The following is a 21,252-nucleotide window of genomic DNA, read 5'->3' on the forward strand; positions in this document are numbered from 1 at the left end:
TTCTGTAAAAAATATGCAATTTTATTTCACTAAACTCTAAAACAACCCAAATTCATACAAATCTCAATCAAATAGGTAATGTACATACAATGTTGGAAGATATATAACCTTTGAGCGACGAAAAATGTCCTATGAACAACAGATTTAATTTAGTCCGTGCCTTTTTGGCTCCATAATAACTCTTGTCAATAAACTTAAATAAAATATATACAAAAATAAGAAGCATAAATAATAGTTAAACAAATTAAGTCATATGGTCTATATACCTAAATTCCATTTTATTTCATGAGAACATGGAAAACGCTAGTTGTGAGATGACTGAAAATTGGCGATTTTACTCTTTAATATCAGAATTTTAAAGACTTCTGCAAACAATAGAACAACTTTTGATTTATATAAATCTTACATTACTAATCTGAAACAAATTAAATTTGCATTGTAAAATTTTAAATTCTGTTCTGATAAATTCAAATACAAAAATCTGCTTCCTGTCACATCAACACTAAAACTGCAGCCCCCACCCCAAGTTTCAATTGACCCTTAAATCCACAACAATTACCATTTCTTCTTGTGCTCATCCATAGACACACCACCAGGCCCCAAATAAACAATCATCAGCAAACCTCCTATTACTGACAAAGTCTTAAACAAAAAGAATTTTAAAACTTTAAAACACTTCTATCAATTCAGCTTACCTGAAAAAAGTCGTATTTTAAAAAGTCCCTTAAGGGCTTGTATTCTGGTATATTCCACCATGCATTGTGGTAGAAATTTAAAGTTGTCAAAAGCAGTACCAAAAGTAATGCTGAAAGTTTGGTTTTATATCCGATGGTAACTAAAACCATTAGAGCTGACCCTACAAGGTCCAGGACAATCTTGAAATACAACTCAAGTTAGTGTTAAAGGAGAATAATGGTTTGATAATAGATCACCTGGAGAAAGCTGAGTTCAAACCTAATTAATGTGATGAACATGAAAGCTAAAAGTACTCTCCCAGTGAGCTTCAAATACTGTTTTGGTTTGTTGTCACCAAGGGAGGGAACCCCTGCAAAGAGACTTTTGGCTTCGCCCTTGCCTTCTGCTAAAACCAGTAGTAGTCCCCCCCCTAAGGCTAAGTTTCTAAACAGGAACTGCAAGTCCCAAAGAATGCTATATGCCAATGTCTAGAAAAAAAAGCACTCAAACCCTAAAAACATTTTTGAATTTTTGGTGAGAGTTTACCTGCAAAAACACTATGAAAAATAAAACCCCACATGCTATGGGAACTCTGAACCTTATTAGAACCATTATGCATCCTCCTAACTGGAAAACTAAATTAATCAGTACAAAAAGAGTTGCTAAAAAGTAGCCACAGCCCCATGACATATTCATGTATTCTCTCTGTTCATTCCATTGAACGTACATGCGAATTCCATCTTCAAAAAAGGTAGATATTAGGCAAAGACGGGCTAGTGTTGGTAAAATGTGTTTTAGTTTTCTTTGGACCTGAAACAGAAAAATGTCCTATAGATTTGACTTTTTCCCTTTATCAGAAAATATGGCTTATTAGGTTATCTTCACCATAGAAAAAAATATGGAGGGACTTGAGAATAATAAGGTCACCAACACCTTTGCTAGAAGAGCAATACAATCTCTTTATAGGACCTGAACTTGAAGTTTCAGAGCTGCTAAGCAGACAAGTGAGAATAGCAGAACATGGCCCACTAGCAAAGAATGGAGATTTCTGAGGAATTAGAATGCAAACTGTATTTTGAGTTAAAAAAAATGTGGATCATGTTTTTTGTAAATATTCATCAATTGCCACGCAAAATTTTGATCTGTTTGAAGGAGTAGCTATCAAGCCAAAATATCTAAATAAATCATCATTCTAACAGGCAGTGCAATTTGTGATGAAACTAAAGGTTGATTAGTAAAGTAGAATGATGCCTTACATTGAGTGAGTAACAACACATTTAAAATCACAATGGAAGAATATCATTACTTTGCCCAATTCATTACAATAAAATGTATGAACTTCTCAAATACAAGTGCAATATCACATCTCCCCAGCATATGGAAAAGCTCAAAACTAACATCAAATGCAAATAATTCCAAATTGTAACAGAAACTTATAGTAATTTAGAAATGGAGGTCAAGCTTTATCGAAATTTCGGTCCTTAAACCTGTTGAACTAGAATAATTATCAGTTTTTCTGTGACGTGACCTCTTCTCTTGATCACAGTGCTAAATTCCTTAACTTTATCACCCAAATGCGGGCAAACGGCTAGCTGGATTGTAAGGGCTGAAATTTTAACTGGAAATATTACCTGATCGGCTATATCCTCGGCTTTTGAAATATATTCGTTTTGAGTACTCATGTTAAAATTGTGGTCAAAAAAACACTGGGCAAAAGGTAATAAATAATTTTTGAAAGGACACCTCCAAAAAAATTAAAAACACCACATAACTGGAAGTTGTCAATGTCAACTATTTTTCATCCCCACCAAGAGAAGCGAACTACTATTTCTCAAGAATAATATAAAGAAGTGGCAACACTGTTTGCTAGAGTGACTTCAGAAAGTGTTCACTTACGGTCGATATTTCAGAAAAGTAATCCTCTATAATTATTATGTAAATCTTGTGGAACCTCATTTTCGATATCATAGCCTCAATGTCAAAAAGCTAAAATTTTAATTTCATACTAGCTTCTATCCTATTCGAGTTAAAGTTATAAAACTTTATAGTGATCGTAAATCGCGTATTATGTAAATAACCACTACACAAGTGAGTTAAACTATATTTTATACACAAGAACGATTAGGCTCAGGAACGTAGCAATATTAGAGCGATTAATGGAAATCCAGTGTTGCCCTACTGCTTTTTGGTAAAGGAAACTCATATTTCATTCATTAATGACCTTCGTTTTCCCAAGAGCAGTAAATCGAAAACACTATCTGATTTGAAAACATATTCTAACCTTACTTTGTTTTACCCTGCCCTAACCTTAATTTCCTCATTTATTTTTATTGGATTTGTATCGATTTTTCAACCCTTCTCAGTGGAGGCCAACAAAGACTTTATCATTTTTCATTAACTACCAAACATGGCAGAAGGTATGTCCATATAAATGCCTCCCATTCATTTAAAATCATCGTGATTTTAGCCTTTCCAGACTCATCCCCAACATGCCCTAAGTCGGATGAGGAGGATTCAGACGGGTGGGACGAAATGGAGGTTGGAGGAGAGCAGACCACCTGCCTTTTTTGCCCCTTGCAATTTCACACTATAGCAGTGGCCTTAGATCACTGCCGCACAGCCCACAATTTTGATCTTCTAGTGCTAAAAAACAAGTACAACATGGACTGTTATTCATACATAAAAATGATAAACTATATCAGGCTGCAAAAACCTGAACCTGAGATGATGTTAGAGACGAATGTCGCCCTTTGGGATGATGATTGCTATTTAAAGCCAGGAGATATGGAGCCTTGGCTCATGTATGGTTAGTATCGGTGAGTACCTTTACTTCTTGGAAATTCATGATGGTTTTATATAGATTTTGATGATTTGGGCAGTGCTCCATCAACCCCTCACTATGCAATAGATGGTAAAACTCCAATTAGCAATCTCAGCTTTGCAGACTTACAAAGGCATATTCATGATCTTAATTTGCAGGTTATAGGTTTTTAAATCAAAAGGGTTTGCATGAAGTTTATTATGTGTAATATTGCAGTTTAAACAAAAGGAAATGTTAATAGAAAGCTATAAAAAAGATATGGAGAAAATGAGGCAGGTAACTAGGTGTTTGGTTGATGGTGGGGAATCTGCAGAAAAAAACACGGTTTTCAATTCAACAGTAACTGAAAGTGCTGATTATTTTAACTCATATTCACACTTTGATATTCACCATCAAATGTTAAATGTAAGTAGGAAGTCACTTATATTTTAATTGAGAGGTAAGAGTAAAAATAATTTCAGGATAAAGTTAGAACTGAAAGTTACAGGGATGCAATTTTGAACAATTCCCAAGCTTTTGATGGAAAAGTGGTTCTGGATGTGGGTTGTGGAACTGGGATTCTTTCAATGTTTTGTGCCAAAGCAGGTGCAAGTACTGTGATAGGTGTTGATCAATCTGAAGTAGTTTATAAAGCCATGGACATAGTTAGGTAAATTTATGTGCAAAGTAATTTACTGGTGTGTGAATACATCTGGAAATATTTCTCAGAGAAAATTCCTTGCAAGACAAAATCCAATTAGTAAAAGGACAACTGGAGAAAACTAGTTTGCCCTTTGAGAAAGTTGATATAATAGTGTCAGAGTGGATGGGGTATTTTTTACTTTTTGAGGGTATGTTGGATAGTGTGATTTTTGCAAGGGACAAGTATCTGAATGCTGAGGGGTTACTTTTGCCCAACAGGTGCAACATAAGTTTGGTGGGAGTTTGTGACAGAGGTAAGTAGTAATGTAACACTTATAGATTGCTTTAAATAATCATTATTTTCCACACACTGTATAGTTTTAAATAGGTGTCAGGTTTCTTCAAAACCATTTACGTTTTTTCAGAAAGATATGACAGCATCATTAACTTCTGGGACGAAGTTTACGGTTTTTCAATGAAATGTATGAAACCTGAAATTCTTCTAGATGCCCATGTGGAAACTGTCCCAGAAGACAAAATTCTCACCAACTCAGTAGTGGTATCAGAAATAGACATTTCAACTTGCGACAGCTATGTCTGTAATTTTAAAAAAACCTTCACTTTAACCGCCCTGAAAAGCGGAGATTTGACTGCCATCGCTGGCTATTTCGACACATTCTTTGATCTGCCCTATAAGGTGGAATTTTCAACAGGGCCGCAAGCAACTAAAACCCATTGGCAGCAAACTGTCTTTTATCTAAAAGACGTAAGGTCTCTGAAAGAGGGTATGAACCGAGTCGTCTACAGAGCTAATGCGTTGTAATTCCTTTTTTTTTTAATTATAGGCGAGTCTATTAAGTGTTCAATTGAGTGTTCGAGACTCCGGAAGAATATTCGAGGGCTATCAGTGGTTTTGATCCTGGATGGGACCAAATACGATTATATAATTGATTAGTTTGTTTACACTATTGATGGAATTGATAAATGTTTTTAATACCCAATAAAGAACTTGAAAAGATTTTACTAACTTTTACTTTAAAAAATTTACAAACGCTCTTACACTACGAAATAATTTATTTAAAAAACCCATAAATTAAAAATCATTATTTCTTATCCTAAATACTTGGTTGAGGGGGTTGTACGGCGTCCTTTGCGTCGTATAGTACACTCTTCGGTCGTAATCGGACTGTACATCTGCACGCAATATCACCACACCTAAAAAATCCTTAATGACTGTCTCTAATGTTAAGATCATTGCGCGATTCATTTCGTTTGAATAGAGTGATGTTGTGTGGGAATCGGGTTACTATAATTACCCTATTCAGGTCCAAGTTTAAATCACCATAAGAAGTTATTAAGTTTCACAATTTTCGTGGATATTTGGGCTTACCTGAGGGATTAACCTTCACCTTGATTTTGGTTTGTGGCGAAAGCACTCCATAATCCACGTCCTCGTACAGATCCTTTAATACATTAAGATAAAAATTTGCTTATGAAAGCCAATGAGTTCGTACCTCTACAGAGTATCCAGTGGGCGAGGTCAATCCTAACTCTTTCAACGTCACAGCAACGTCTGAGGGCGTTCCATCGGTCCTCCTATTCACGAAAGCTATCGCATAGGAAAAATAGTTTTGGTACAGTGGGGTGATGGGTCTCGACCATATCTCTATGCCTTTGTGCTGGAAGTGGTGATTACCAAAAATGCTTCAGTCAAATAAGTCTTTATGAACCTTATAGATTCTCCTCCCCTGGATCCCCAACGGGTCTTGATCCACCGATATGATTTTCTTATTCTGCAATATGGCTTTGTATTCAGGCCTGATAGTTCGGAGATCAACTGACATGAGTAAGGGGGCGGCTAATATAGCCCAAAGGGCCATTTGGGTCTTGCTTTGCTCGTAGCTCAGACCGAAATTTCCAATAATTAACTAAAACAAAATTGCTGGTTTAATTTATCACTGAAATCTAGGAATTTTAATAACGTTAAGCTATGCATAGCAATTTTTGGGCATAGATTAGCATAGATTTGCGTTTTAATTAAGGTGGTCTGGGAAAAAATTCTAATGCGTGATCTGGGTTGTTGGCTTGAAAAGTAGGAGACTAGTTACAATAAGAAGTAAATTAATTTGGAAGCTGCAGGGACGGCCTTGTAAACAATGTGGTTTGGGTCTGCTTTACAGTAGTCAGTAGTAAAGGCCAGTATTACCTGCACGGAGGAATTTAACCAGTGCGAAACTCCTATTCAAATTAGCAAGACACTGGGATGCAATTGAAGGGTACCTGATGAAGATAACGATGGAGGAAGAGTGAATTTGCTAACAGCATCAGACATCCTGGTAACCAGAAAAAATTCACCCATCATCTGAAGTATTGCCTGACGGCGGTCTCAGAATGGAAACGGCGGGAAGAGCGGGAAGGGTGTTTAGTAGGTATTCCCTGGGTTTCCCCACACTCGTGGGACGAGCAACACCAACAACATCAAAGGCGTCCGTTAGTGATCAACGCATTCACCTCATCCGCTACAAAACAAAAGAAGCAGTTAACGAGGTCGAAAAACGTCGAATATTGAGCGAAAATTATGAAACTGTAGGATTTATTAAACTCCCAAAACTAAAACCTTTGGTTGTTTTGTTCAGATTTTAAAAATTGAAAAAGGCTAAAAATTTAAAGAAATTAGCGTTTCCTATCGATATTGATCATTGGGAAACTAATCGAAGGCTCCCAAAGTCGCTCTGTGTCCAGGAAAGTGTCTAAAATTGAGTTTTTTAAATTAAATTTTTTTTCCAGTCAGGACCGTACTCGAAAAATTTGAAGAAAAACTTTGAGTAGCAAACAAAGTACTCAATCGTTTGGAGGTTGCTCTCTGCCGCTGCACGAAGACAAATGTCTGCAACACCTTGTATAATCTTCGTTCCCCTCCCACCGCATAATTTGCATAAGCACTTGCGTGCAATTTCACCCACTGTTAGTCTCTCTTATGGCAAAGACATTATTATTAATTAGTCGCAATTATTAACGCCATTGTCGATTGTTTCCTCCACAATCTGTCGATCGCGTTTCATACACTTATTATCATTAAATATTTGTTTTAATAAGCAATAACGGTTATATAATTTGGCCACGGTCCAAGTGTTGTAAGCGGAGGTTCGGCGGTCGCATCCCAACTGCTTCATGATGCTATAAATTATTGTTTCAATTCGGATTTTCAGGTTACAATCATCCGTTACACACGCAATGCGACCTATGGTATGATGGGGCAAATTTCGCCCACTTATTATTAATATAATTTTGCAACTTATCACCTATTGCGACCACAATCGGGGGGAGGGGGGGTGGTGGTCTTGCTTCAATCTGATAGCGCCGAAAGACGCTTTATGGCTGTTGCCACCGTTCAAAGTGAGCATATGCATAACCCATATATCCGCTATGTCAAATATGTACATAATTCTCTTTAAGTAGCGACTGTAAAAATTGTTTTATGAGGAAGACACCGCTAGGCCCCAGAGAGCCATCCTCGCATCTCAAGGCATATTTACTTTCGACGCGTAAATAAATACAAGCGCCTATTTAGGCGATTTTAACGGTAGTTCAGCTGCTTCAGGGTTTCACATATTTCAGATCCATTACATAAATAACGTGCTTTAACAATCAGGAACTAAATAGCTGAGCAATGAAACTGGATCACCTTGTAACATATCGTACAGTTCGCTTGCTATACGTGAAGCGATTTGAAAACGATCGGGCGAACTTGCCAAAGATCGAAAATTGTATTCTTTTATGTGCCAATAATAGAAAGCTATGAACGGCTGTAGTACTGCAGGGGACCTTCTGCAGGAGCCAAACCTGCACAACTATGCCCTTGAAACGTTTAAATTGCAGTTATGGTACTGGACGACCCAAGGAACGACTTGCAGTATTTGAAAAGTAAATATGTAAAAACGCTCGGACTCGTCGATTTCTGATAAGAGGGTGATAATTTATTTATGGTACCATCAACCCTCGAAATTTTTAATGGAAACGGGTGCCGCGTGATGGTCCCAGAGGTACCCAATCAGACGTTTAAAAAATATATAATATTTCGGAAAATAATATATTGTTCCTCAACATGACCTCCTTTGAGGTATGCAAACTTTCCTCAGCGATGTTCTATACCCTGTTTATAGTAAGAAGCTTCGAAAGCTTCAAAATAAGCATCAGTCTCGGACTATCTTTATTAATGGGAAATCTTTTTCCACCGAGCCGTATTTTCAAATTTGGAAATAGAAAATAATCTGAAAAGGGTGAATGAAGGAAAAGTTCGAAATCAAGTTGAGTGACTTTGGCCATGGCGATGATGCAAGTGTGAACTGGTGCATTTTCTTGATCAAACGAGACTTTCTTTTTCGCCAAATGCGGTCACTTTTTCCTAATTTCTTCGCTCAAGGGCTGTAACAAATTTTTATAATTTTCTCCGTTTATTATTTTTCATTTGGGGAGATGATGGGTAAAAAAAAAAATAATCCCACGTGCGTCCCAAATATCCGACGCCTTCGCGCTTCCAGCAGATGGAACGGTTTTGCCTTCTTTGGAGCCGATTCTGCCCTTCAAGTCTATTGATTTGACTGCCCTTTGGTCTCAGGGGCTAAATGATGGATCCACATTTCATCTATGGTTGTGAATTGACGCAAAAACTTGACTTCATGGCCGGGAAACTCTGCCAAACACCCTCGCAGCACCGTTTTTGTTCAATTATAAGTAATCGCGGTACCCATCTTGTGCACAGCGTTCCCATATCCAATTATTCGGTCAAAATGCGGTGTCCAGCGTGCTCGGATTTGAAGTGTTCTGACAGGAAAATCCCATTTCCCGGCTAGATTGGGAAAAACTAGTATACATGTCAAGGGCTCGATTTTTGAGAAAATGTTAACAGCGAAACCCATATTTCGATATCTTTACAGTCAACGGCGCTAGAGGGCGTTTTTAAAATTTTTGCCATTTTCAAAATTTCTCATAACTTTTTTGTTTAGTACAGTATTGAAGTAAAACAAAAATGTTCTTAAGGCACTTTTTCGATGTGATTCCAGTGGCGTGCTTAGTTTTCTTCTACATCGTACCGTTTTGTCCAAAACTGACATAACTTGTATGTTTTAAATGGAACTTACAGTCGGCTATGATTTCAGAAAAATGTCAATCTTAAACTATTTTTGAACTACATAAGTATGTGCATAGTTATTTTCGAACGCAAGGGATATGTTTGGATCTTCTAAAACTTCTTCAATTTCGTTATCTTCATTTAAATTCTAGTGTTATCCATCATTTTTACTTGAAAAATCAGCAGCAAATCAACACTAAAAATGAAAAACTGACGTAAAAATTAAAATGCGCAAAATAAATAATGCTGCTTGGACAGCTGGTGCCGAAGTCAACTGGAATATAAACACAAAAAGCGTAATATTTCAGATATTTTTTAAAATCACCATAGACGTACTTCACATGGTTTAAAATGGTTTAAAATTGGTATTTTTTGACAAAACGGTATGGTGTAGCAAAAAACTAAGCACGCCACTGGAATTACATCGAAGAAGTGCCTTAAGAATGTTTTTGTTTTACTTCGATAATCTAAACAAAAAACTTATGAGAAATTTTGAAAATGGCCTAAATTTGAAAAACGCCCTCTAGCGCAGTGGACTGTAAAAATATCGATATATGGTGTATATTAATATTTTCCAGTTATTACACTCCAAATCCAACACTCTGTACAGCACTTTCTGAAATGCTTAATTTCTAGTACCATTCTGTGGATGTTCATCACAATATTTGGAGTGGTCATATCTGGACTGTCGTAAGATTGTCCACTGCGGAATTCATCTTGGCAGTTCGTACGACATTCTTTAAACTCTCCCATCCAATATTTTACAGTGGTTAAAGAAGGACCGGATTCCTCCAGAGTAAAATTTCGCTTTGATGTTAGATGGACCGAGACCTTCCAAATAACAGTACCAAATCACGTGTCACGAACGTACTTCTGCGGCTATCCTCGCGCATCATTTTAAAAGTACCCTGATCATAATCTCCAAGTTTGGTATCACTACCATTAACCTCGTCGATATGACAGCCTGTCAAAGTCTGTGGGGGGAAAAAAGCTTTTAATTGATGATTAATCACTACACAATAAAAGGTGCAGACCTCGAAACGAGGGTAGGAAGACCTTTCATGTGAGATATCACTCAGTCGTTCTGACAGAGGTGAGTTTCACCCCTAATCGTATAACGCAAGACAACGCATTGAACAAAATTAATTTTACTGTAGGGAGGCAAATGATCGTTTCCACCATTTAACAAATTGACCAGAAAGGTAATGCGAACACGTTTTTCATTTATCCAATTTTTTAAGAAAAAAATTTGCAAACAAACGTGCCCTTTGAAATTTTAGTGCTAAAACTCGCACACGTCAAAACGATCAAATGGCGTCTCACGTTTGAAGGTCTTTCTACCCTCATTTTGAAGGCCGCAGCTCTCATTGCGATAAATGAATTATGAATTAAAAGCTTCTTTTCCACCACAGGCTTCGACCAGCCGTCGCATCAAGGGCGATAACGGCAGCGACCTCAAACTGAAATGCGGCATCAACCGACACCCCCTTGCGAACACAAATATGGGCTGCAAATGTCACCTCCGTTCAGGGGTCGAAGCTGGCGAGTTTGAAAATACATGGAAAAATTGTCCTCCACCAATCGAAAATCGACGGGTCCAGGCGTTTTCGTGCATTTTCCATTGCAAATACCGAAAATCGCGGTGTGGATTTTTCGTTGGGCCGCCCTGTATGCGGCGTCCGCTGTCGCTTTCGCTCTGTTCGCGCGTCCCTGAAGTCGTTAAAATCGCTGTTGGGGCCGAACCGACAATGAGTATTCCGATTTCAATCGAAATATTGATTAGAAAGTGGTTTCTTATCGACAGTCGCATTTTTCCCGATATGCCTTATTCACACTTTTACCGTGAAATTTACCTAGAGGCAATTTCATTTCAACGCGCGACACTGATGAGCTTATCATACGTTTTTTTCCTCTAATGGAAAGGCCTTCGATTTGAATGCGAGAGGGAGGGAGCGGGGAGGAGGGGGATGGAGGGGTGAGGGGGGAAATAATAGTTCAATATCTCTTGCACATGCCGCTTTAATTACTTTCTCCGATGTCTAAGTTTCGACGTCTTAAATAACTGACTTCCTCTAGTTAAATTGCCATTGACGATTGCCGCTAGTTGTCGACTAATAAAATCCATTATGCAATGTCCTGTTGACATATTTGCTGCAACATTTTACATAACTAAAAGTGCTTCAAGAAATCAGCTCGCTTTTAATGGCGGTTCGATGAAATGTGAGTGCGTGTTGGAATCGAAATTATATGCAATTTAGGGGAAATTCATTATCGAAGCGAACATCCTGATTGGCATTGCATTGTCGGGTGACAGGGCCGGCCTCGGCAACTGCGGCGTCCCGGGCGAAATTTTTAATCGCCATCTCCCCCTCGCCATCGGTGTGCCTGTGCGCTTTTTGCGGCTTTGTCGCCCTCCTCACTAAGCCGGTACTGCCGGTTAAATATTTATCTCCACGAGTTGCAGCATCAGAAAACATCATCAAGCATATTACAAAACACTTGGGATCTTTTCTCTTTTGGCACGAGCGGACGGATTTTCAAGGTGGCTCCACGAAAAACTGGGTCGTACCGCAATGCGTTCAGGAAGGGTACAATTAAGCGAAAATGCGCCATTAAAAACCAACGTGTCAAAAAATTTTCGGGACCTTTCAGTGCGCTTTAAAACTCAAACACTCGGAGTCACATCGGAGATGTCTCAAAATGGTTCACGTTCAGCTAAATTTGAGACATTACACCCAAAAAACTTGCCGAAATCTCTCAGATTTGCGCTGCGCCGCTGAGCTCGACTCAGCCACTGAGCTACCAGTTTGAGTAGAAGTCGGAGGCGCGCAAAAAAAATCGAATAGACTCAGGCTTCCAAGTTTTCTGCCGATAAATCACACGCGGGATAAGCCAAGTAGACTTAAATCAACCATTAAATGTCGCTGGTCTTTAATCAAACTTCCAAGACTACGAATTTCAGCGAATAAAAATTGATTTTTTTTGCAAAAAAACCGAGGATCCTAAGTTTCTTCGTGGAAGTCAGGGGCGTGCTAGATGAATTTCAAAAAGGTCCAAACCGAGTTAAACCAAATATCCAACATACTCAAATTTTGTCAAAAGCCCTCGGAACGTTTGCTACGCCAATGATGCCTATTCAGTTTTAAAAATCAAAAATTGAAGTTGAGAGTTTTAAATTTTATTCCCAAAAGTCAGAGACGTGCGAGACCAGGTTAGGTAAAGGTAGAATTTGGGATTTACCACAATCTATGGTTGTAGCAAGCAAGGTTGAAAAACGGTTTAAAAAAATGAAAAAAATCATAAAGTTTGTGAAAAGATTTCCTACAGGTCTGGGGAATGCCTTCCGTCACTACTTTGACAGAACTTTAGGACGGGCGGGCAGTACAGGGTATGCTTTCAAGTGGGTTTAAATTTAGGAGTGGGCCTGTAGAAACCGATTTTTTAACCCTCGAGTCAGGGCCGTGCTAAACAAGTCGGGAAGGGGTTAAAAGCGTTTTGTATTTCAAAAATCGTTAAAATCTTCAGAGTCAATGGTTACGCCACTGGTTGCAATCGATTTTTTTAAACCAATAATGCGTTTTTATTTTTTTACTTTGAAGGTTACCCTAAAGGACAGGGCGGCAGCAGAGAAAATTTGCAAGAACTCAAATGTCCGATTTAAATCGAGTCCTAAGTAGGACTTCAAATGTGTGTCAAAAGCTCTCAAAATTGTTGCGTCGCCACTGACTCTAACCCAGTTTTAAAATTAAAAATTATCCAGTAAAAGGTGAGAGGTGACAAATTGTAAGTGTGTGATGTTGGGCTAAGAAGTTCCGTTGATGGAGGAGTTTTGTGGCTCGAGCCTTCTGAAAACACCTGAGTGGCCTGAACACGTACCGAGTGTTAAAAAAAAATCAATTCTCTAACCTCGTCCGTCCTGAAATTCAAGGTGGGGAAAACTGTGCTTAAGCAGTCCTTCGCGGCTCCTGCTCGCAAGCTATTCACGAGATATTGAACTAAGATTTGGATCGTTTTTGTGCCTAAATCTACTGCCTTACCATATCTGGATCGTTCCAGTGTCCCGGTCCAGCATTTGGCACTATGACGTCCTGATTATTCCCGTAATAGTCGACGATACTCTCGACGCTGGCCCAAGAGTCCTGGATGTCGTCGAAGTTCCTCCACATGTTGCAGCTCTGAATAATCGAAGTAAAATTCGGGGCCATCCCTGAAAGTCAAACGCAAAACCTGTTCGACAATAAATTAATTGCAGATTTATTAAAACTAGAACTATGCATATCAAAATATGAGACAAGGCCGACATGTGTGTATGCAAGCAAAAGTGTTACGTCATTGGCACGGATTAATGTCCAAAAATGTTGGTACCTGCGTAAATCTGGTACACCGGCCAGCTGCAGCTGTAGATCATAGATCTTCCCGTCCGGTTCAAGTAGAACCCGAACTCCGGGTACCCCCTGTCCATTTCGCTGGGATGGGCGTAGCACCCGTCCAGTTTTACATAGTCCACGTCCCAGGAGGCGAACGTTTCGGCGTCTTGTTGGAGGTTGCCGATTACTCCCGGGTACCCTGCGCAGGTGTAATTCCCGAAATCCTCGTAGATGCCGAATTTTAGGCCTTTGGAGTGCACCTGATGGACATGACTTGGTACGTAAATATTACAGTTAGGTGTAGCTGGTAGCGGCAAGATAAAATCAAAATAACTAACCGACTTACATAATCGGCTAAAGCTTTCATTCCTCTGGGGAATCTGGTTCTATCAGGTACTAATTCGCCGTATTGGTTTCTTTCTTTTTCCAACCAGCAGTCGTCGACGTTTATGTATTCGTAACCCACATTGGCATAACCTTCGTTCACCAAGAGATCCGCCATTGTCCTGAAGAGATTCTCACTGAAATCCATCAGTTCGGTTCATAAATTAATCCAAGTTTATTTTAAGAAATTCGTAGTTTTTAATTTATTATTTATGTATGTCCTTGGCGATTTGATTTAAATAAATTACAAAAAATGTCGCCAATCGGAATTTTTTAACACCTTAATCCGCCGTTGACGGTTTCTCAGTTTGGGCACTTACGTGAGGTGTAAATCGCATATGTTCTTGCCGCTTTTTATGAATAATCACAGTCGTTATGAGGCGTTTAGCGTTGGCAATGAAAATAACTTGACCTGTTTTTGGTGCGTTTTACTGCAGTAAACAAGATTTTCTTAAGTAGTAAGCGGGGTTTAACGAATTACTTGCGGAGACTCACGCACAGGTCACAAAGATCTCTCCCTCCACTTCTCGATTAATGGCGAGAAAATCCGTTTTAGTTTCTGGCTGAAACAGTGATCCTGAGTAAAGAGGAAATTCTGAAACATCGATAACTGACCTTTCCATGTGAGGAAAAATTGTTCTTTTTTGCCCACTAAACCTGAAATGATGCATGACCAATTCATTAGGCGATCTATAATTCAAATCAAAACCTTGATAGCCCAGACTGGTTCTGACATTTCCCTGTGTAATTGCGCGAAGTTGCTTCACAATTATTCCGTTAAATCGGCATTTATCATTATCTCTTCAAAACACCTCCATTTTGCTCACTTCGATCGGGGATTGTACGTAGTTTTAACAATAATGAGTGAGAAATGCATAAAAATGAGTTCTCTCGATGAGCTGTGCAAACGTACTTATCGGAGATTTAGTAGTTCGTCAGTTTTTAGCATCATGATATTGGAGTTAGTGGTGAGATGATGACGATAACAATAGATTATGATAATCAAACTGACAGCTATCTCGGGATGAGGCACTGTAAAACAAAGTTCCTATTTCCGCCGTTACTGAACTCCCTTTTGGCCTGGGGCACCACCTCAGAACTGAAAAGCGAAGGGGAGGGGCGAAACGGGCAGGCGGGCACCAGTAAATTCGCCGCTCTGTCTTTCTATATTCAACTAACAAATCAACATATGCAACTATAGAAAACGTTTCCAATATGGTTCCCATATGCTTAATAAGTCGGATTATAACGGCTCCTTTACTTTCCGAGGTTCGGAGCTAGTTTTTACCCGTTTCTCAGATTTTGAAAGTAGCTCTAAACGAATACGAACTGTCTAGAAATAACTTTGAGCAAGTTCGAGAGGTAATTGTAGAGATTGGAACAATAAAAGTTCTTGTAAACATACTCCAAAAATTGCCTTTTAAACGAGCCGGAACCCCCTGAATGGGGAGCTACCAAAGATGGTTTTTTCGCAACATGTTCGACGCGGTTTGCGCTAAAATGATAAAATTCGACAAACTGCAGTAAGTTGGAGTGGGAAAACTCTTTTGTTTTAATAATCCGGGATTTTAGTCAGCGGCGTCATATACAGGGGGTGTCCTAAGTAAAGCTTGCTCTCGCTTTTGTGTTTGTAGCGCTGCTTCATTCTTGAAATCAAATTACCGATTCGCAAATATTTTTAAGTAAAAAAGATATGTTTGTTTCACTTCGTTAGGATAGACCATTTGGTGGGATTTTATGGGTTTTTATGGACCAATGCACGATTACATGGACGTCGAAATGCCTCGTAAGCATAGAACAAACTTGTGATGAAAATATTTTTTTATCAGCCAGCAATAACGGCACTAATATCATTAAAGATTTGTCACTTGAAATGGCTTCCATTCGTCTCAATGCATCCTTTAATTCGTTTTTTCATAGATTTCGATATACATGTAATCATGTAACGGTCTGTAAACATATTTCCTTTCCTTTAGGAAAACGGTCTGTCCTAGCGAGATGAAGTATGGGGATTTTTTTATTTCAAAAAATTTGCGATTTAGTCATTTCATTCCAAAAACTAAAAAATATAAGAAACAAAAAATTTAGAGCAACATTTAGGTACTGGACCCCCTGTATGCGACGCCCCCAACTGAAATCTGCAATTATTAACAGACACAAAGTTTTCCTGTTCCAACTGAGTATAGTATACCGAATTTTGTAATTTTCGCGCAAACCGTTTCGCAAATATCGCGAAAAAACAATTTTGAAAGTTCCTCTTCAAGGGGTTCTAACCCCTATTTTTTGGATATGCTTATAAGAGCTTCTTTTCATTATTTTAATCTCCAGAATCGCCTCCCAAAATGTTTCAACGTTATTCCGGAACGTCCTCTATACGGAACAGTCGGCTGTATTTTCAAGGGGAGCTTTCAAGCTTTCAGCTGAAAAAATCAGAGTCACATCAGTCGATTTAAGCAAAAAGTAGCACTTCTGAATTTCAACTGTCTACACGGAAATTTACCGGGAAGTGGGTGATACGGCCCTTTTTGAAACTTTGAAGTTCGATATCGAAGAAAGAAGTGCACGGGACAATTTCCTATGACTCACAATGATCTATAGTTAAATTTATCCTCTCGATAACCTCTATGTGAGCGCGCAAAAGGCGAGTGATAATATTTCTCTTAGTTCCTGAGATACCAGATAGTATTAGTACGAAATTTCGGCGATTTTCAAACAGCCTTTAAATGCAGGTATATTACGCTGCACTTTTAAGGCATATTAAGCTGCACTTTTAAGGCATATTAAGCTCAACCAATTCTGGTCTTCAACTGTGATGCTGAATGTCGATTTTCTCAAAAAGTTAGAAAATTTCTTAAAAATTTCAAGAGGGTCGTGGAAAGGCACTTCCGATCCTCGGCCATCCATCGGGATACCGATTGGGAAATCAATGGGATATAATGAATAAAGAAAGGGGGCGTTACGTTTGCAGTTAGGGGATTCCACCGAGTGTTGGTCTTACTGAGATATTAAAAAATCTTCGTCCTAAAATGGGTCAAAGTAGGATTCGAAGGTTGTGTTGCTGAATTTAACATGAAGCTATTTTTTATAGAAACGTGGATTTGCTATAGGTCAGGTTCTTTGTTTCTATGGAAGCTGGCCGAACGTTACAGTTTCAAGCAGTTAACTATGGATTAATAAATGGGCCCTTAGGTGGAAACGTGTACTGCTGTAATAAAAAACAACAATCCTAAATCCTGTTTGGGACGGAAAAAGTTGTCTTTTTTACAACGATCTACAGACACATACTTCAGTTTTTATGGCCTTTCACAATACAGGTTTTTAATGTTTAAGAATTCGGATTACTGGGGAAAACACATGTGAAATTTCGCTTTTTGGTACGTATTTACTGAACTCGTGTTAATTTTCATTACGTGCCGATGGGAAGGAAACATTCCATATGCGCAGAGAAGCGTTAACTCCCAATTCTATCGTTCTGTAATTCCTAATTAATCTTTTCTGATAACCGAACTTCTTTCTGTGTTTTTCTTTACGTTTAAAAAATTCGCTCGCATAGAAAACGCGAAAAGCGACGTAAATTACCACTCAATTGTCTTCTAGATCCCACTAAGGCAAATTTTAAGAGATAAAATTTTTCCTATAATTAGTCAGATGAGAAAATGAAGATCATGTTAGGAAAATCCATAAATAAAATTCGTGCTGACTGGTATTTAATTGGCTTCAAAAATGCATTAAATTAATCGCCGAACTGCGTCATCCTGACCCTGAGCATTTCTCGGTCCATAAGTAGGAATCAGCTTTATGGAGAAATGCAGCTCTGCAAAGCTTTAAAAATCACTTACGCAGAATTTCTCGTTTGCCGAATACACATTGAAAGGTAAAATACGCATTAAAAATAGAGGGGAAAGATATGTGCAAAGAAGCGTAGGAAAATGACGAAAGAGAGCACCACTGAAGAATTACAATACGAAGAAGAAATCTGAATTCTACATGATTCAGACAGTTACGTGTCAGGAGGTCAAGTGAATGAATGTGCCAAATACAAATATAATTATTTTGACAAAAAAGGACCTAAAGCGATTTGGTTGTAACGTGTACGTTGCCGTGATTGCAATCATGAAAGGTTCATCATTCATTCATTCCGCCATATGCAGTAATTTTCAAAATTTTCTATTTTGTGATTTTATCTGCTAACGCTAATATTTAACCGTGTACCACTCATGGTTACAAGAGATATAAAAAAAACCTTTATTTTTGCTTCCTTGGTTTATATTAAAATCTAATTTAACCACCCCGTGGACCAATTAATGGAATTGCCTGGCTAATTTGGAGCAAAGTTTGGCCTCAAATTTTGTCCATTATACAGAAATACAGTAGATCTCGGCTATGACGAACCTTCAAGGCACTTGGCCTGTCGTTCGTTATATGCGGAGGTTCGTTATAAGCGACCGAGAAAAGAAACTTGTCGATTCACAATCGTGGTTTTAACCAAATGCCAAATTATACAATTTTTCGTTGTAGTCAATAAGTATAGATTAAATGGGAAAAAAAACAAAAAATGAAAAGAAAAAACACAAAAATTATGAATAAAATCGAAGTTCGGGTAGAAGAGAATTCCGTAAGTTTGCTTTGCATCTTGTGCTTTGTCAATATCTCTTCAATTAGTTTGTTTTGCCAAAACGTATTGGACTCATTTAAGTTGATTTCTTCAAAATCAGAAATATGCTGGGTTTCGGTCCATTCGCACGAATCCTCAGCAGCTCGCTCACAGCAGCGCATCTCCCGATGATTCGCTATAACCGAGGTCAAAGTTTCAGAAAACAATAAATACGGTATGTTATAACCAAGTTTTCGTCATATTCAAGATTGTTATAACCAAGTAGAAATAGCTTTATAGGAAATTGGACGGGACTTTTTGTTCGGTCGTTATAACCGAGTTTTCGTTACAGCACGTGATCGTTAAAGCCAAGTTCTACTGTATATAACAATGGTGTTGATTTATCCGTTATAAATATGACGATTAACAATTGTCGTTTCATTTGATGTGAAAGATAGTTTGGCCAGTTCTAAATCGTTCCGGAAAAAATTGATTCAACGCAAGTGGCCCAATATAACCCACTTTCCCCTCTGCCCTATCTTCAGACAGAGGGAGTGAAACTTGTCGCAACTGACTTTAAGTGCGTGTTTAATGTTCCTTCAGATGACTCACCTTATGCAGTTGTCAGGATCGTTCTTGCAATCAGTGTTACACCTAAATCGCTCCCACGCCAACCAGCCCATGGGTGGCGTCCTCGCCAACCCATTTTCCAAAGCGACGCTCCCGCTAATGAGGACAGCTATGACAGCACCGATGCTCGTCCATTTTTGCAACATCTCACTTTTCAATTTAACCTGAAACAACGAGCGATTTTTGGCGTGCCCAAGAGGTACTTGCGCGGGTGTCAAAATCTTCTGCCGACCACTAAAAGAACATGGTCATGCATATCCTGGACCAAAATCTAGCTCTATCTCTTTCGATTAGACGACCTTCTATATGGTGATGTTGCTGAATGAGTGAGCGGACTGCAAGAATGAAATCTTATTGTTAAAACAACAAAGTACCGTTACACTTTGCTTTGGCGCTGGTTTTGTAATAGCGTTTCCGTTAAGGACATACATCATGTTAAAAATCTCTAGACGTGATAATAAGTGAAAGTGCTATTAGAAAAGAATATGAAACATGCAAATTAACCGGGCATAACTATGAGGGCAGAGCGAATAATGGTTCCCACATGCGAGCAAATTTCGTAATAATATCTTGCTTGCGCTATTTCGTTTTGTATGAAAACACATAATGGGTCAATAATTATTGCTTTGATTGGATGTTGACCTTTCCCTGGAATAACAACAACAGTTCCGTTCTCGGATACCCATTTCAGGCCTGAAGAGGAACATTCCGAACAGTCCATACACAACTTAAAGAGAGATGACTTTTCTGGAAAAGAACTTCATTGGTGAAACTTTGCACGTTTACTTTTTTATCTTCCATTGGATCTATTTAGATATTTTCAGAGATAGCAGTTAAAGCACCTCCCGCAGTCGCACAAATTGCAATTTCGTCGAAGTTTGCCAATTTCGAGCAGCGCGCTATCGCCACCATTCGATCTCCGAAAAGTGGACCCCATCAAAAAGTAGTACAAAGTACTTTACCTTATTTTAGGAAATATTTTTCGGCACCGTTTCTTCGTCGGTTCACGGTCACACTTGACGGTACTGCCTACTTCAACGAAGGTAAAAGTGAAATGTCGCGGACCAGTTCACGGTACCGTCTTACGTCCATTCGCGACGGAGGTTAACGTGGTTCTGGTACTACTGGTGTAGACCCAAGATTCAAAGCTGGTACTGTTTTCGGCACAATCTCGCTTTTAGGATTTGGGGAGATGTAGTTGCTGAAACCATTCAATTTGCCAATTTCAAAGATCACTGTGAACATGAGCATTAATTAGGCATAAATTATGTTTGGGTGTTGTAAAATTATTTGAATAATGTTGACGCCTTTGCAAGTATTTTTAAACTAGGTATGCCGGTATAGAGTAACAAGGGCACGCATTATCCGTGCCGAGTGTATAAAAGGCCTATCGCTCAATTGTTCAAATTTAATAATAATAATAATAATAATAATAATAATAATAATGATTATAATAATAATATAATCCAAACAATAGTAATTGTCAAAATTTTTCGTTGAAATGAGCGGATGTTCTATATTAAGGTGTAGGTCATCGGTCCAGTCGAAAAGAATAATACCCGGAGAGAGTCATAATGGCACTCTTCATTGCTCGATTAACTATTAAAACTCCGGCCATTTCGCAATTAACGTAATCTTCATTAGTTCCACGTTGTGATTTGAAATAGGCCCTACCTTTATATCGCTAGGAGTTACAATGTTACATATGTTAGGTTTAGTTTACAGCTTTTTACGAGTTGATCTTGTTTGAAAGACAATTTAAATGCGAATTGCTAGTGGGTTGTAATCCTCAGGAATAAAGTACAAGTCACCAATTAGTACCTAGGAGTTTCCAAAAACATTCCTTTTTTATTCTTCAAGCATGCCTTAATGGAAATCCCTGACATTGCGTCGATTTTTCAGTTTTTCTATTGTTTTAAGTTTAAGTACTTATGGGCGATAAAGGTGATATTTTACTAACAATTTAATTAAATTATCCTGTGAGTGGGTGTAATTCGCATTTGTAAAATTCCACTGTATTAATCCACGA

The 21,252-nt window shown here is 38.4% G+C and overlaps 3 protein-coding genes and 1 long non-coding RNA gene across 6 annotated transcripts; 2 read left to right on the forward strand and 2 right to left on the reverse strand.

Moving 5' to 3' along the window:
- On the reverse strand, positions 1-2,462 carry Surf4 (Surfeit locus protein 4). The gene is made up of 5 exons (XM_066290481.1): positions 2,307-2,462; positions 1,222-1,485; positions 933-1,163; positions 696-875; positions 1-642 (listed from the first exon to the last, which is right to left on the reverse strand). The coding sequence occupies exons 1-5, from the start codon at positions 2,355-2,357 to the stop codon at positions 556-558; spliced, it is 813 nt and encodes a 270-aa protein (XP_066146578.1). The 5' UTR covers positions 2,358-2,462; the 3' UTR covers positions 1-555.
- Positions 2,463-2,908: 446 nt separating this feature from the next.
- Positions 2,909-5,136, forward strand: Art3 (arginine methyltransferase 3). The gene is made up of 8 exons (XM_066290467.1): positions 2,909-3,092; positions 3,143-3,481; positions 3,536-3,654; positions 3,713-3,901; positions 3,958-4,145; positions 4,205-4,431; positions 4,543-4,902; positions 4,963-5,136. Exons 1-8 carry the CDS (start codon positions 3,083-3,085, stop codon positions 5,070-5,072), a joined length of 1,542 nt encoding a protein of 513 aa, XP_066146564.1. The 5' UTR covers positions 2,909-3,082; the 3' UTR covers positions 5,073-5,136.
- Positions 5,132-20,355, reverse strand: LOC136343627 (alpha-N-acetylgalactosaminidase). 3 transcript variants are annotated; one of them, XM_066290477.1, is made up of 9 exons: positions 20,186-20,355; positions 19,206-19,387; positions 13,962-14,136; positions 13,614-13,875; positions 13,286-13,455; positions 5,848-6,045; positions 5,632-5,796; positions 5,508-5,580; positions 5,132-5,332 (listed from the first exon to the last, which is right to left on the reverse strand). In XM_066290477.1, the coding sequence occupies exons 2-9, from the start codon at positions 19,367-19,369 to the stop codon at positions 5,211-5,213; spliced, it is 1,329 nt and encodes a 442-aa protein (XP_066146574.1). In that variant the 5' UTR covers positions 19,370-19,387; positions 20,186-20,355; the 3' UTR covers positions 5,132-5,210. The 3 variants fall into 3 exon arrangements, with proteins under 3 accessions (XP_066146574.1, XP_066146573.1, XP_066146575.1); XM_066290476.1 differs by having other exon boundaries at positions 13,614-13,888; positions 13,954-14,136; XM_066290478.1 differs by lacking the exons at positions 19,206-19,387; positions 20,186-20,355 and adding an exon at positions 14,320-14,635 and having other exon boundaries at positions 13,614-13,888; positions 13,954-14,136.
- Positions 19,383-21,040, forward strand: LOC136343632 (uncharacterized). The gene is made up of 2 exons (XR_010732826.1): positions 19,383-19,989; positions 20,048-21,040. It is a non-coding gene; the product is annotated as an uncharacterized lncRNA (long non-coding RNA).
- Positions 21,041-21,252: the final 212 nt, after the last annotated feature.

This window comes from Euwallacea fornicatus, chromosome 15, assembly GCF_040115645.1.
Source record: "Euwallacea fornicatus isolate EFF26 chromosome 15, ASM4011564v1, whole genome shotgun sequence".
Lineage (NCBI taxonomy): Eukaryota > Metazoa > Arthropoda > Insecta > Coleoptera > Curculionidae > Euwallacea > Euwallacea fornicatus.

Bases quoted from the DNA above. Each gene is read 5' to 3' on its own strand.
- Art3 (XM_066290467.1), top strand. The intron at 3,902-3,957 runs GTAAGTAGGAAG...AAATAATTTCAG, and splicing joins TTCACCATCAAATGTTAAAT to GATAAAGTTAGAACTGAAAG. The intron at 4,146-4,204 runs GTAAATTTATGT...AATATTTCTCAG, and splicing joins AAAGCCATGGACATAGTTAG to AGAAAATTCCTTGCAAGACA.
- LOC136343627 (XM_066290476.1), bottom strand. From the start codon at position 19,369: ATGTTGCAAAAATGGACGAGCATCGGTGCTGTCATAGCTGTCCTCATT. The intron at 5,581-5,631 runs GTACGAACTCAT...AATGTATTAAAG, and splicing joins CCACTGGATACTCTGTAGAG to GATCTGTACGAGGACGTGGA. The intron at 5,333-5,507 runs GTAAGCCCAAAT...AGGATTTTTTAG, and splicing joins GGTGAAGGTTAATCCCTCAG to GTGTGGTGATATTGCGTGCA.
- Surf4 (XM_066290481.1), bottom strand. From the start codon at position 2,357: ATGAGTACTCAAAACGAATATATTTCAAAAGCCGAGGATATAGCCGAT. The intron at 1,164-1,221 runs GTAAACTCTCAC...TTTTTTTTCTAG, and splicing joins TTTTCATAGTGTTTTTGCAG to ACATTGGCATATAGCATTCT. The intron at 876-932 runs GTGATCTATTAT...TTGTATTTCAAG, and splicing joins TTGAACTCAGCTTTCTCCAG to ATTGTCCTGGACCTTGTAGG.